Raw genomic sequence first — 16959 nt, 5'->3', positions numbered from 1 at the left:
ATTAAAACCTTGTCTGCTCATTAAGATTTAGTACTAACCCAAAGAAGCTTTGCACTTGGATTTTAACTGGCTCACAATTCAAATACCATCTTGTTTTCAATGGCTACTTCTTTTAATGTGTTCCAACTGCTGAACACACAGAACTGAGTTCAGAAGTAACAACTGCCCTATAGAACAGCTGTGCCTAATACAGAAGGCTGCCCAGAACCAAGGATAACTTTTAGTTAGGACTGAAGAAAAGAACATCCGTGGACAGTTTACTCCTCAACACCGAACTAGAGGGTATGTCTTTCAACAGTTCTACATAATTCACAATGAAACTGTAAAAACATGGATTTGGCAATCAACACTTCTTCACTGCACCTTACCTACTTTCCTCATGTGCCCACACATAACTTCAGCTCAAGAGGTTGGGTAATTCTGTCCCTAAGGCAATCATGGAGCTCAGCACAAACCTTAAATCATTAAAAAGAAATGAAACAAAACAAAACAAAACAAACAAACATAACCAAACCTAAAACAAAACAAAACAAAACAAAACAAAAGCCAAGATCTCATTTTCCCCAACAATTTACAAATAAAGACATTATTACTTCTTGAGGAGGGTGGGCGACGGAGAGCAGAAGTCTCTTCATGATTCCTGGTGCTGCACATGTCTTGAGGGAGAAGTGGAAGCAGGTGCTGGAACATTCACAGTTTAATGCAAAAGCAGAAATGAACGAGATTCTGTAGTTGCTTTCAGGCAGTTTTGCGCATAGAAAAAAGAAATGTCTAGAAAATAAATGTTTATTTTGTCTTTCTGTTTGTGGCCAATCCAGTCCATTTTCCACCGTAACAGGTGGAAATTTAAATCCCAAATTAATCTGATTTGTGGCAGTAAAGGTCCTTAAGTGCTTTTAGCTCCTCAATCAATGTCTTGTTTTGGTTTTCAAGCACTGCCACTCTGTTCTCTAAACATTTCACATATTCTTTCTTCTTTCTACGACATTCTCTTGCTGCTTCCCTAAAAATGAAAACAAAAAATTTTGTATTCATGAATTCCATTCCACTAGTTTTAGAATATAATTTTTTCCAGAGAAACAGCTGAAATGAACAAGCGGTCAGTGTTGTACTCAATAAATACTCAATAAATGATGTTGAGGTTGCCTGGTGAGATGTCACGTATGTAATTGCCTTTATTTCCAACCTGAGTTGAAGCCCTGGATCCCACATGGAAGGTGAGAGCTTACTTCTATTTCTCTCCACATGTGCTTGCATACACACACACACACACACACACACACACACACACACACACACACACACACTGTAAAAACATATTCTTTCAACTACTTAAAAAAGTGTTTTAGGGAGCAGAGGAAACAGCTCAGTAGGCAGAGTGCCAGATGTACTAGCACTAGGACTGGAATCCTATCCTAGCACCCTGGTAAAAGCCAACAATGGGGTGGGACAGAAGACAGAAGGATCTGTGGAGTGAACTGGCCATAAAGTCTAGCTCAATCATCGAACTCCAGCTTTAAGACTCTGTCTCAAAAAAGAAGGTTGGTGGGAAGCAGGTGTGCTAACTGCGCATCTCCCCACACCTTTGCTCCCATCTCCACTGATCACATAGCTCTCCCCTTCTAGCCTCCGTTCCCCGACTCATTACTATATCCATATCCCAACTCCAGCAGGCACTCCCTGGGAATCCACAGGCCACTCTGACCAGGGAAACAGGCAGGCTAACTGAAGATCTTTACCCATCTCTCCTCTCCTCCAAATCTAATCCCCCAGTCTCATCCATGGTTCTGCAGCAGATCACCTGCTGAGGCCTAGACCATCCCTATTCCTAAGTATCAGACCCCAATACCTACACATACACATTTTACCCTTAACCCTCAGTGGCCACATCTATCAGAATCCCAGAACAATTTCCTACTAGGTAACACAGAGCAACCACACTCTCCTAAGAACCAGAGGGCAACAGAAATCAAGGAATGAAACTCTCCCAACAAAGCAAGACCATATTAACAGCACCTAAAGTGACATTCTCCTCCAAGCAGACGCCCAGATGGCAGCACAGGCACAGCAACCTTGTACCCGAGCACTGCACCAGAGCTGAAGCACAAGAACTGGCCTTAGAAACGGCCTTCTGGACCGACAAAGGACAGATCCCTCAAAGACATCCCTGACAACACAGTGGAAGGAAAGATTCAACAGCTCAAAACCTCAGAGTGCAAATACACAATAAAGAAAACCCACACTGAGAGAAATCTAGAAAATGAAAAATTTAGCAACTTGAACAAGACATAGACTAATAGAATGGATGAGAAAAGAGGATCCATCCTGCTGCATTCAAGAAACACACCTTGACATCAACTCAGGGTAATGGACGGAAAAAGGAACTCCTAGAAGGAAGCTGGTGTAGCCATTTTAGTACTCGACAAAATAGACTTCAAACCAAATCTAACCAGAAGAGCTAGGGAAGGACATTACATACTCCAAGGAAAAACCCACCAAGAGGACACTGCAATTCTCAACATCTATATACCAAACACAAGGGCACCCAAAGTCATAAAACAAACACTACTACAACAGCTTAAACCACATACTGAATCTCAAATCTGGATAGTGGGAGACTGCAATAATCCACTTCGCCAAGAGACAGGTCATCCAGACAAAAACCATGAGAACTGCTGGCGCTAATGCACATCATAAACCAAATGGACTTAACAGGGATCTACAGAACATTTCACCCAAACACAAAGAATATATCTTCTCAGTAGAGAACATGTAATGTTCTCCAAAACTGATCACATACTTGGGACACACACAATTCTCAACAGATACAAGAAAACTGAAATAATACCCTGTATTCTATCTGACCACCATAGATTAAAGCTAGGAATCAACAGCAATAGAAATAACAGAAAGCTTACACACTCATGAAAACTGAACAACGCACTACTGAATGAAAAATAGATCAAGAGAGAAATTAAAAAAGAAATTAAAGACTTTGTAGAATTGAATGAAAATGAATAAACAACATACCCAAACATATGGGACGTAAGGAAGGTGGTTCAAAGAGGCAAGTTCATAGCACTAAATGCCTATATTAAAAAAAAGAAAGAAAAAAATTTGCAGACATCTACAAGTAACTTGACAGCACACATGAAAGCTCTAGAATAAAAGAAGAAAGGGCAAGAAATAATCAAACTCAGGGCTTAGACCAATAAAACAGAAATAAACAAAGAATCAGTGAAACAAAGATTTCGTTCTTTGAAAAATATCAGTAAGATTGACAAACCCTTATCCAAATTAATTAAAGTGCAGAGAGAGAATATCAAAATTAACAAAATTAAAAATGAAAAGTAGTACACAACAATAGACCCAGAGGAAACCCAGAGACTCATAAGGACATATTTTATTTTTTGTTTTTCAGCCCTGGCTGTTCTGGAACTTGTGCTGTAGACCAAGCTGACCCTGAACTCAGAGATATATTTGCCTTTGCCTCCAGAGTGCTGGGTTTAAAGGTATTCATCACCATCGCCCAGCTAAAGGTTTTTATTTTATTTTATTTTTGGTTTAGGACCGACTTGAAAAATGGTTATTCTACCAAATTGAAAAAAAAAACCTAAAAGAAATGGTTAATTTTCTTTCTTTTCTTTCCTTTTTTTTTTTTTTTTTTGGTTTTTTGAGACAGGGTTTCTCTGTGTAGCTTTGCGCCTTCCCTGGAACTCACAGAGATCCACTTGGCTCTGCCTCCCGAGTGCTGGGATTAAAGGCGTGTACCACCACCTCCAGCAAAATGGCTATTTTTCTTGATAGATACTACTTACTAAGGTTAAATCAAGATCAGATAAGCAATTTCAATAGACCTATAAACCTTAGTGAAATAGAAGCAGTCATTAACTGCCTCCCAACCAAAATAAAAAGCCAAGGACTAGATGATGGTTTTAGCATAGAATTCTAGCAGACTTTCAAAGAAGAGTTAATGCCAACAGTCCTCAAATTTTTCTATAAAACAGAATAAAGGAACACTGCCCAATTTGTTTTGCAAGGCCATAGTTACTCTGATACCCAAACCACATACAGACCCAACAAAGAGAGAGAACTACAGACATAATGAACATAGATGCAAAAATTCTCAATAAAATATTTGCAAACTGAATCCAAGATACAGAAAGGCCTTTGACAAAATCCAATGCCCCTTCACAATCAAAGTCTTGGAGAGAATAAGGATACAAGGAACATACATCTATATAATAAAGGCAGTTTATAGCAAGGCTATGGCCAAAATCAATTTAAATGGAGAGAAACTCAAAGCAATTCCACTAAAATCAGGAACAAGACAAGGTTGTCCACTCTTTCCACATCTATTCAATACAGTACCCAAAGTCTTAGCTAGAGCAATAAGACAACTGAAGATCAAGGGCATACAAATCGGAAAGGAAGAAGTCAAAGTATATTTACTCAAAGATGATATGATAGTATACATAAATGACTCAAACAGTTCCACCAGGAAACTCCTACAGTCAAGAAACACTTTCAGCAAAGTTGTTGGATATAAAATTAACTCATAAAAACCAGTACCCCTCCTATACAAATGACAAATGGACTGAGAAAGAAATCAGGGAAATAACACCTTTCACAACAGCCTCAAATAATATAAAGTATCTTGAGTAACTACCCAAGCAAGTGAAAGACTTGTGTGATAAAAACTTTAAGACACTGAAGGAAGAAATTGAAGAAGATATCAGAAGATGGGAAGATCTCCCATGCTCATGGGTCAGTAGGATGAATTTAGTAAAAGTGACCATCCTACCAAAAGCAATCCACAGATTCACTGCAATCCCCATCAAAGTTGCGACACAATTCTACACAGATCTTCACACACGCACATGCACACGCACACGCACACGCACACGCGCACGCCCCAAACAAAACAGGATAGCTAAAACAATCCTGAGTAATAAAAAAACTGTGGATGGTATCACTATCCCTGGCCTCATCTTGTACTACAAAGCTATGGTATTAACAACAGCATGGTACACACTGGTCAATGAAATTTAATTAAAGATGCAGACATAAATCCACATGTATCTACAGATTTTAGAAGGAAGCCAGAGATGCACGCTGGGATAAGGTCAGCGTCTCTAACAGATGGCCAAGCTGAGTGGCTGCATGGAGAAGAGTCCAGATAGACCCATGCTCATCACCCTGCACGAAACTCAACTCCAAATAGAGCAAAGATCTCAACACAAAATCAGACACACTGAACCTCGTAGAAAACAAAGTGAGAAATAGCCTTGAAACCACTGGCATAGGACTTTCTGAACAGTACACCATTAGCATAGGCACTAAGAGCAACAATTAATAAGGGAGCCCCCCATGAAACCAAAAAGCTTGTACATGGCAAAGGACACCATAATTCAGATGGAGTAGCAGCCTATAGAATAGGAAAAGATTTTTTTTTTTTTTTTTTTAGCAACTGTACATCTGATAATGGGATAATATCCAAAATATATAGAAGAACCAAAAAAAAAAAAAAAAAAAAAAAAAAGATGTCAATTAAAAAATGGAGCCGGGTGGTAGTGCACACCTTTAATCCCAGCACTTGGGAGGTAGAGGCAAGTGGATCTCTGAAGGCTAGCCTGGTCTATACAGCGAATTCTGGGGCAGACAGGGAAACTCTCTTGAAAAACAAAAAACAAACAAAAAAGGGAAGTAGGTGCAGATATAGATCTAAATAGGGAATTTTTAAAAGTGGAAACTCAAAACTCAAATGGCTGAGAAACATACAAACATCCTTAGTCATCAGAGAAATGCAAATCAAAACTACTATGAGATTCCACCTTACACCTGTCAGAACGGCTAAGCTCAACAAAACAGATGACAGCTCATGCTGCTGAGGATGTGGAGTAAGGGGACTCATCCATTGCCGGCCAGAGTGCAAACTTGTACAGTCACTTGGAACTCTGCGTGGTGGCTCCCCAGGAGGATGGGAATAGATCTACCACAAGGTCCAGCTGTATCATTCCTAGGCATACACTCAAAGGACACTTCATCCTACCACAGGGACCCTTGCTCAACCATGTTCACTGCAGCTCTATTCATAATAGGCAGACATTGGAAACAACCTAGATGTTTGTGAACCGGAAATACAAATATAGTATGTATTAGCTGTTAAGTCAATGATAGCCAGGCTACAATCTGTAAAACCACAGAGGTTAGGAACTGGGCAGTGGACAGATAGATCTCATTTGGAAAGCAAACTAGAATATAATTTTTGATGGGTGGAGGTGTGTGTGGCTGGGATAGGAAGATCAAGAGGGAAGAGGGACAGGAGAGGACAAGGGAGAGACTATGGGGAGAGACAGCTAAAATCAAGGGCCATTTGAGAAGTACAGAAATCTGATACAGTAGAAGGGTCCCAAAATACATACATGTATAAAGGCAATCTACATAAAATCACCAAATAATAAAGTAGACAGAGCCCCAACTGGATATCTCTTGTCACTAAATGAAGCTTCCAGTATTGGAATTGGGTTACATCTAACCGAGTTGTTGGCTAAAGTGCTCCCATGGGACCCCCAAACAACTCAGTGTGTTGCCCTGCTCTCTATAAACTGATGGTATTGATCCACTGCTGGAACCAACATTTACTCATTGACCAAACTGAAGTGAGCTGGTGCCTACATGGAGTCTTCGTGTGTATGTTCCAGCATTTTCTGTTTATTTTATTTTATTTTTTATTTTTGTACAGGAAGGTACTCTGGAAGGTACCAAAGGAGAAACATTAACATCAACACAGTCACACTTTCAAATTACAATGGTATTCTGAATGCAAGACATGCTAGGACCATGGTGGTACAAAGTCTGTGGCAGTAACCAAACAATATCTGAACTGACTTTAGGCTCACTCCACAAAATGGAACCCATACCTACACTGCTTTGGTTAACAAGAATCTGAGATCTTTATATATCTGTTTCTATAACACTCTACACAATATTCAAGATACACAAAAGCAATCCAAGTGTCTCTTGACGGATGAAGAAATGTGGTATATACATAAATGAAATGTTCCTTAGCCTTTAAAATGAAGGAAATCTTGATAAATGCTATAGTGTGGACACTGCTATCTGAAACAAGTTAGTCATAAAAGACAAAACTGTAGAAATCTACTTCTAAGTAGCTGAAATAAAAGTTCACAGGACTGAATAGGGCAGCCAAGGGATAGGGGTGGGGGTAGTGGGCAGTTAAGTACAGAGGGGGTTTTAGGGTTCTTGCTTTGAGATGGAATCTCACTCTACAGCTCAGGCTAGCCTGGAATTCACTATACAGGCTAGGTTGGTCTCAAACTCAGAGCAAACCTTCTTCCTCAGACCCTGAGATTACAGGCATGAGCCATTAGGCTGAGTGTTTTGCAAAATAAAAATGTTCTGGAAATCTATTAAACCATGATGACAAATACATAGCATTACTGAACTGAAATTTAAAAATAGTCAAGATATTAAATTTTGCTTTTTTGTTTTTGTTTTTTCGAGACAGGGTTTCTCTGTATAGTTTTGGCGCCTGTCCTGGACCTCACTCTATAGAACAGGCTGGCCTCAAACTCACAGGGATCCACCTGCCTCTGCTCCCGAGTGCTGGGATTACAGGCGTGCGCCACCACCGCCCGGCTTGTGTCATTTTTTATAGTGATTAAAACAAAGGTTAGAAAAATCTTAACAGATAAAGAGAAAATTTATCTATCTATCTATCTATCAATCAATTTATTTTTCTGAGACAGGGTTTCTCTCTGTAGCTTTGGAGCCTGTCCTGGACTAGCTCTGTAGACCAGGCTGGTCTCGAACTCACAGAGATCCACCTGCCTCTGCCTCCTGAGTGCTGGGATTACAGGCGTGCGCCACCACCACCCGGTTAGAAAATTTATTCGTTAGTAAGCTTCAACACAAATTCACAAACTCAAAAGCTACATCTATTGTTCAATGATCCTAGCAACTGGAAGTACAGACTCTAGTTTTGTAAAAGATGGAAAACTGAGCAATTCTACAGCCAACCATTTGTAATGTAAAGCAAATATACATGTCCCTCACGAATTATGCAAGGAAGAGGTAAAGTACTTAGCCTTATTACTGAGTATAAAAAGAGATGACAATATTATGTATCTCAAAAGTTTTACAAGGAATACATAAACCAATATGTAAAACACAAAAAACGCTGCCTGTTATTATTTCTAGATATTTCAAGTGGTGATATGTCTATGACAGATGTGAACATTACATGAACACTGAAGACATTTCTCCAGAAATGAGACTTAGAAAATCCAACATCCCACTAGACAAAAAGGCCGGCCAGTGGAGTGCTTAAGGGCCCAGAGGAAGATGCTGGTCTGAAAAGTGGGAATGAGTCAGGTCAATTCAGTATTGTTTGATTCCTTCTTTAGCATCTTCAATCCTTCCATACTGCCTACAAATTTCTACAAGCTTTACCTGGGTGTGGTGATACACCTAGGAGGCTAAAGCAGAAGAGCGCACATCAGAGTCGTGTACTGTACACCAGGTCAGCCTGTGCTACACAATAACATCCCATCTAAAACACAGTTTACACAGGTCTTTCTGACCTAATCTGCATTAATTACTCAACTAAAAACTATGTGTCCTGGGTACTGAGGAGACGGTTCAGTTGGTAGGGTTTGTCTTACAAGCATGGAGACACAAGTCTGACCCCAAAGCCAAGTAAAAAAACCAGGCATGGCGGCCATGAGTTTGTAATGCCATCACTGGGAAGGCAGAGACAGGGTACATAGAGCTTGCTGGTCAGCCAGTCAAGCTTGCTTGATGAGCTCTAGACCAATGAGAGAAATCTGGGTGACACCAGCAGAGATGTGTTCTGGACTCCACACACCAACAAAAACTGTGTATTGGTTTTTGCCCCAGGATGGAGTGAAAGGATGACGTTACTCCTGCTCTGTTATAAAGAGGGCTACTAAAATTTAAGGAGACAAATCACACCATCACTTGGGATAGAGGCAACTGGATAACAGTGAAGTATCTTATCACTTCACCTAAAAGAGATGAGATTTCCAGGAGGGTAATTTTCACCTCTGAAGAATATAGAAAACGTTTTCTTCTCTAGGCACCCCATCAGGTAGTAAGGCAAGAACTCTATGTGGTGCAGACAGAGTGGAGGAACAACAAACTGTGGTGAGTTATCTGTATGACAGCACACTTCTCCTCTTCCCCATAGTCTAGCTGAGTAGACCAGGCTCGCCTCAACATCTCAGTCCTCTGACCTGAGTGCTGGGATTACAGGAGCCTGCCACGCCCTGCTTGAAAAGGTTTAGAGAATGAAGGGAAGGCAAGATCCCTGCCTTTAGGGAACTGGCAATGAGCACTCATTGTAGGTGAGAGAAATGTGTGCGGTCCAGCTCTTTGAGAAAGAAGTTACGTAATCTTGAGACAGAGGGAGGGAGGGAGGGAGGAAGGGAGAGAGAGAGAGAGAGAGATACACTCCTGCAAAATTACTCTAAATATAAATACCTTATGTAAGCCACAGTACAAAAATCCAAATCAAATAGTTAATGCTCTTTAGACTATTCCTTACCCTGAAAACAAGCTAGTTCTCCACACACCTGAAGCCTGTGGTATAGTGACAGTGACCTTAACCGAATAGTCCAACCCCTCCCCTAGGGCCAACAGTACCCTCCCCTTCCAGAGAGACAAATGTGCCTACTTCCAGGCTTAAAAATGACCCATCCCAGATATTTAAAGTCCTTTGCCTCATGTCTGACTTTCAAGTACTGAACAGATTTGAATAAGCAAGCAAATTCACAAACTATGACCCAGATGTGGAAACACTTAACAGAAAACACAAGGTAACTAGAACTAATAGGCCAATGTCTCAGAAAAGGTGTGTGGCACACATATCAGAGGGCCATATCAGCAGTGAGGTGGACAGCAACAGAGGTCACAAGTCTTTGATCTCGTCATATGAGAGAGCTCAAGAAACCGTCAGTGTGGTTGAAGATAGGCCACTAGAAACTACTCAAAATGAAAACCGAGGGGAAAATAACCAAGGGCTGTGTCATGGTCTCAAACATGTAACACATGTGAATGAAATCTCAGAGCCCAAAGTGTTAGAAATGCAATGGCGCAAGCTTCAGAATTAACGACAATAATGTGGGAGGGGTAAAGGAGTAGAGTTAAAGGAAGAGTTATAACACAGGCATTTCTAGATCACAGGCAAAACTGAAGACAGGGAAAAAACTATCTTAAATGTGATCAAGTATTTTCTCAGTGCTGGGAAGAATTCACTGCCAATAGATTCACATTTCTGAAAAATAGATTTAAAATTAGTTTTTGAGGTAAAAACAATACATTAGCCTAACCATGGGCTAAAAAAACTTGTAAGGTTGAATATATTAAAATTTTTCAATTTTTAAAAATATTCTAAAACAGATGTGTCCAACCCATGACACACAGGTTGCATGTGTCCCAGGGTACTTATCCATGGTAGACTCTACGTGTTACAATACCATTCTGTTGGGCAAGATAGCCCACAGGTGTGTGAAACAGTGGCATGACTGTTCTATAAAGAGGCAGAAAACTTCTGATTGGATTCAAGGCCTGCTCCATAGGAGGAAATTCATGCCTGTTAGGGTAAACATGGTCCAATGCCCATGACCCAGGAGGATACAGTCCCTAGGCATGGACACATGTCCCTAGTATGTGACAATCTCGTACTGCTGTTTGGCTGAATGGGCATACATTGTTAAACTGACTTCCAACTATTTATTTTTACCCATAGATTAGTGCTGTTCTTAACCTTTTTTTGCAGTGGGCAGCAGTCAATACAGAGGCTCCTAACTGAACAAAGTGTTTTGATTGTTGAATGCTCTGCCCTAAATAAAACCTCTATGCTACTTCCTACAAAGCTTAGGGGGTATCCCAGGAGAGCCGGTAGGAAGAGAGAGTGAGCTTGGAGCATGCAGAGGAGCGCTGGGAAGTGCTAACTTCTTGGATATAATGTAACCACCTCACTCCTGAACTCCCAACAGCTATAGACACTTGCCTAAGAGCTTTCTTAAGGTCGAGCCAATGTGTTTCTTAGTTTTGATAAATGTGCTCTGGTTATATAATAGTTCAAATGACAGAAGAGCATTTGGAACTCAATTTGTTTGTTTTGTTTTGTTTTGTTTTGTTTTTTTGAGACAGGATTTCCCAGTGTATCCTTGGCTGTCCTAGAATTCACAGACATCCTCCTACCTCTGCCTCCTAGTGCTGGGATGAAAGACCTGTGGTACCATGCCTGGCTTAGAACTCATTTTTTCTCATTCTATTGTAAATCTAAAAGTATTTCAAATAAAAGGTTAAAAATTGCACACACACACACACACACACACACACACACACACACACGAGACAAGGCAGGATTTTAATACTATAGATGGAACAGTCAGAGGCAGTTAGACTTTTTGCTTCTGCTTAAATTTATAAGAAGCATGTTTTACTTGGTTTTTTTTTTTTTACTTGTAGTGAATTGCAAAAATGATAATTTTTTGGTAACTTGATTTTCTTCTACAAAGAATATTCTTTTTTTTTTTTTAATTTTTTATTCATTTTACACACCAACCTCAGATTCCCCCTCTCGTCCCTCCTCCCATTTCCCCCTCCCACCATGGTCCCTAAAGCCCCTTGATCTTTCATTGACTATGTTGTAGCATCAGACCCCTAGAAGACCCTAACACTCCCAGTGATATCTACCATTAAGTCCTTAGCAAAGACTTGTTCAGGAATGTTGTATACTACTAACAAAAGTAGAAACTCTTATGACACACAGCCGTTTATGCTACTTTACCTGAATCATTTCCTACCTGCTCTTGAATTGATACTCTTTTCTTTTTTTTCTTTCTTTCTTTTTTTTTTGGTTATGATTTTCTCTAAATTATACGTTACAAACTCTAGCTGCTATCATAATGCAGCTGAGGTTCACATTATTTTTCTTTTAATACATGATGTTTAATGTAGTCATGAGGAATTCCTTAACAACCTTTCTCAAGGTTTGTATTTTTTTTTTTTTTTTTTTAAGCTGAGGATTGAACCCAGGGCCTTGCGCTTGCTAGGCAAGCACTCTACCACTGAGCTAAATCCCCAAGCCTATTTTGATTTATTTATTTATTTAATAATTTAATTTTACATATCAGCCATGGGTTCCCCTGTCCTCCCCCCTCCCACCCCTGCCCCACATGTTCCCCCCAGTCCACCCCCCATTCCCATCTCCTCCAGGGTAAAGACTCCCCTGGGGATTCATTTAAACCTGGTAGATTCAGTCCAGGCAGGTCCTGTCCCCCGCTCCCAGGCTGAGCAAAGTGTCCCTGCATAAGCCCCATGTTCCAAACAGCCAGCTCATGCACTAAGGACAGGTCCGGGTCCCACAGCCTGGGTGCCTCCCAAACAGTTTAAGCTATTCAACTGTCTCACTTATCCAGAGGGCCTGATCCAGTTGGGGGCTCCACAGCTTTTGGTTCATAGTTCATGTGTTTCTATTAGTTTGGCTATTCGTCCCTGTGCTTTTTCCAATCTTGGTCTCAACAATTCTCGCTCATACAATCCCTCCTCTTTTTCGCCAACTGGACTCCAGATGTGGAGCAAGGAGAACTCTCCTCCACTACTGGTGGGAATGCAAGCTTATACAGCCACTTTGGAATTCAATATGGTGCTTCCTTAGAAAATTGGGAATCCATCTCCCCCAAGACCCAGCTATACCACTCTTGGGCATATATCCAAGGAATGTTCAATCATACCACAAGGGTATTTGCTCAGCTATGTTCATATAAGCATTGTTTGTAATAGCCAGAACCTGGAAACAATCTAGATGCCCTTCAACTGAAGACTGGATAAAGAAAATATGGTACATATACACAATGGAATACTACTCAGCAGAGAAAAACAATTACATCATGAGGTTTGCAGGCAAATGGATGGATCTAGAAAAAAATCATCCTGAGTGAGGTAACCCAGACTCAGAAAGACAAACATAGTATATACTCACTCATAGGAGGATACTAGATGTAAAACAAAGATGACTAGACTGCTACTCACAACTCCAGGGAGGCCACCTAGGTAAGAGGACACCAAGAAAGACAGAGATCGTCCAATGACAGAGAAATGGATGAGATCTACACAAACAACCTGGATGTGAGTGGGGTAATGAAGTACAAAGACTATTCTAAGATGTATTTTTAACGGCAAGCTGTTACAGTTAACAGTTGGAAGGAGGCACATTAGTATCAAATTCATATTGCTTAGAATTTTTCATAATTTTTTTACCATATTCATTTTCTATAAATATGCATCCATATCTTCAATTCTAACCTGACATTGTTAAAATGCCTAGTTTAATGTTTACTTTGCTATTTTTTCTTTTGTTCTTCACGGAACAAAGGTTTTTAAATTTAATAAGGACAAATCTATTTAAATGTTTATTACCTCCATCTTTGAAAAAAAATCTATTGAAATCCCTGTATACTATAGGTTATGTAATAGTAAACTGTATTACTCTCAGAATCATCCCCTTCTCTGTGGGAAGAATCACTACCTATACCCTAGGGACTCTGGCCTGTCCTTCCCAGTGCTGGATAGTGGAACACAAACGGACCCCGAGCCATGATTTAAAAAGCAATGGTAGGCCGGGAGGCCTGTCGGGGATAAAAGCACTTGTGGAGCAAGCCTACAGTGCACTCCCAATGCAGTGCAATGGGAGAAATCAAAGACTGTGCCTCCTTACCCCATCCTCTCGGGCATCCCCCTCAAATGCACAAATAAAAGCAGCACCGCCCTTTCCTTGTTACCACAGAAAGGCTATGTCCCGGGGTGCTTCCTCCTCAGTGGGGACCCAGGAAGCAGCTGGCAGTGAGGATGAGCTATGAAGACAAGCCATGGCAACCCACTTGTCAAGTTGGAAGTGAGAGGAAGAAGTCATGTTGTTCTTAAACACGGAGATTTTGTGACTGTTGCTGTATAACAGAATGCTTGCAAACACTTTCACTCTGGAATAAATGACAATTTGGACACTGTAGAATTTGGGGCTCCCCAATTTCTTCTTATTAAGTCTAGTGTAAGGCAGGTTGTGCTCGGCGTACACGAGGGTCCTTACTCTGGTGGACGCTGCCCTAACCTGTCTACTGAAGCACCTACAGTGTGACGACACCAGCGTGGGGTCTGGGGTACAGCCTAAAGCGGCCACTACAGTGTGACGACACCAGCGTGGGGCTCTGGGGTACAGCCTAAAGCGGCCACTACAGTGTGACGACACCAGCGCGGGGTCCGGGGTACAGCCTAAAGCGGCCACTACAGTGTGACGACACCAGCGCGGGGTCCGGGGTACAGCCTAAAGCGGCCACTACAGTGTGACGACACCAGCGTGGGGTCTGGAGTACAGCCTAAAGTGGTCACTACAGTGTCAGTTCTTCCTGAACCTCCTATTTCACCTGAGAATCGGAGTCTGTTTCTCTGACTCTTTAAGCAAAATGGGTATGCCAGGAAAGCATTCCACATTTATTTCCTGGTGCTGTGTATCTCCTGACATAGTGCTTTTACTCTGCTTACAGGCACAGCAGGGAAGTAACATGTTCACTGGGTTTATCACCAGACATAAGTTCAAATCTGCCTTAAAATACAGGACCTTTGACTGCATATTTAGCTTTTCTCTGATATTTACCTTCCTTTTCCTCTACAAAGTGGGAATAAGATTTTATCTTGCCATGAAGAGATTGTGTGTTTGTGTGTAGAGGTTGAGTGCCTAATACACACTATAATTTAACATAAACCAAAGAAGAACAGGATAATACGCATTCAAAAATTGGATACTCCACAGAGGTAAAATTAAACAAGAACATACTAGACTTATGAGGTATATGGGGAGCCCATACTTCTCTAGACACATGTAAGTGATTTGATGGTCACAGAAGTCAGATTCTCGTAAAGCTTAAAAAGTAACCTGGGAAAAGAAAGGGAACCACTTCAGAGTGTGGAAAATGTTCCTTTGATGGATAGTAGAACTAAATCTATGCAAAGGCATTTTATTACAGTCCATGTTTTTAATACCAGGCAGCTTTGTAGACTTCATGTAGGCAACTATTTTTTTTTTTTTTTTTTTTTTTGGTTTTTTTAAGACAGGGTTTCTCTGTGTAGCTTTGTGCCTTTCCTGGAACTCATTCTGTAGCCCAGGCTGGCCTCAAACTCAACAGAGATCCACCTGCCTCTGCCTCCCTAGTGCTGGGATTAAAGGCGTGTGCCACCACCGCCTGGCCATAAGAACTGTGGCCCTGCTGGGTGGTGGTGGCATATTCCTTTAATCCCAGCACTCGGGAGGCAGGGGCAGGCAGATCTCTGTGAGTTCGAGGCCAGCCTGGTCTACAGAGTGAGATCCAGGACAGGTTCCAAAGCTACAGAGAGAAACCCTGTCTTGAAAAACCAAAAACCAAAAACCTCCAACCAAACAACCCACCCCACCCTCCCACCCCCACTGTGGCCCTAGTCCTAGCCTGGCATGTACTGGAGGTGGTGACAGTAACACAGTGTGCTACGGTTTCACCTGGAGTACTTCTCAAAAGGCTTGGCTACTGATACAGCAAAGCTCTGAGGAGTCCCTCAGTTATGAGGCTCCTGACTCCTTCAAGGATTAATCCATGGATAGGTTCACACCTGCTTAGCTGAAGGGAAACGAGTCATTATGATATGCTCTTGGGAAACTAGGTTGTAATCTCCAATCACTTACAACAACTTACACTCACTCATTCATATCAGTGCGTGGTATAAGCATGTGTAATGTTCATATGTGCACATGTGTGTACAGGTACATGTGCATGTATGCTTGTGGAAAGCAGGTCAATATGAGTGTCTTCTTCCATCACTTCCTACACTATCACCTTTCAATTTTCACTCACTCACTCACTCACTCGTTTACTTATTTATTTAGTGTGTGGCGGGAGGTAACTGGGGGCCTATGTATGCTGCAGCACACGGAAGGAGAACAGAGGACAGTTTGGGAGAGCCCATTCTCTCTTTTCACGATGTGAGATCCACTACTAGTCCCCAAACACTTCTTTCCTTCTCTGCCTCTGGCCTGCTATGAAGTGGGCCACTCTGTTCCATTTCGGGATCCTGGCTATGATGTTCTGTCTCACCATGGCCCAAAACAGTGGTGCCAAGTGACCACAGACTGCTGAAACCGAGTCAAATAACCCTTTTCTTCTTTAACTTGATTCCTCGGGTATTTTTGTCACAGTGACTTTCAGAACGCTAACACAGAGAAATTACAAATCTGAAGAGGAAATAAATGGAGAGAAAGTGAAATGTAACAGGTATTTATAAACGGGCAATGCTGAGCAGGTAAGAAGCATGCTAATAGGCTTGCCTGGCACAGGCTTATAATCTCAGCTATCAGGAGTCTGAGATAGGAAGACTGAAAGTCGCCTGCTTAGGTTACAAAGGGACTCAGGTCAGTCTGCATAACAGCAAGACCATTTTAACAATCAGAAAAGGGCTGCGGGTGGGGTCCAGGTCAATTGTAGAGTGCTTGTTTAACATGAAAATGACCCCCAGGTCAATCCCCAATATGCAAGCAAGGGGAGGAGAGGAAAGAAGCTGGAGAGCCGCCTCCTCCTGCTCCTGGTCCCAGACTCTCCACCCTTCTCAGTAAGGGACGGCTCAACAGAGAAAATCGAAAGTCCTTTTTAATTCTGACTACTGTCTACTTACAACTGTTTGCTTTAGTAAGTGCGCCGCCTTCAATTTTATAATTAGGTCTGTACTTTTTTTTACTTTAGAAAAGGCCAACCATTTCCTAACAAATACTTTAAAACTGAACTTGGTAAGTAGCAATTTCATCCGTCTTTTCAAATACATTTATATAAAAGTTAGGCATTTACATTTCTATTATGGCTTAACCACTTATAGTTGTTTGGTGCACAA

General features: G+C 41.3%; 1 protein-coding gene across 6 annotated transcripts in view; it reads right to left on the bottom strand.

The window, feature by feature from the left end:
- Window positions 1-507: 507 nt before the first annotated feature.
- Creb1 (cAMP responsive element binding protein 1) overlaps window positions 508-16959 on the bottom strand; it is a 61556-nt gene continuing 45104 nt past the window's right edge. For 5 of the 6 annotated variants that reach the window (XM_036173125.1, XM_036173124.1, XM_036173128.1 and 2 more), the window contains one exon: window positions 508-1003. In XM_036173125.1, coding sequence (XP_036029018.1) covers window positions 859-1003 — 145 coding nt within the window. In that variant the 3' untranslated portion in view covers window positions 508-858. Of the gene's footprint in view, window positions 1004-3059; window positions 3090-16959 lie in introns of those variants that run through there. The other variant, XM_036173129.1, reaches the window with a different exon arrangement.

Source organism: Onychomys torridus, chromosome 23 (genome assembly GCF_903995425.1).
Source record: "Onychomys torridus chromosome 23, mOncTor1.1, whole genome shotgun sequence".
Lineage (NCBI taxonomy): Eukaryota > Metazoa > Chordata > Mammalia > Rodentia > Cricetidae > Onychomys > Onychomys torridus.
The sequence above is the reverse complement of the archived record's forward strand: the minus strand, read 5'-3'. Positions and strand labels throughout refer to the sequence as shown.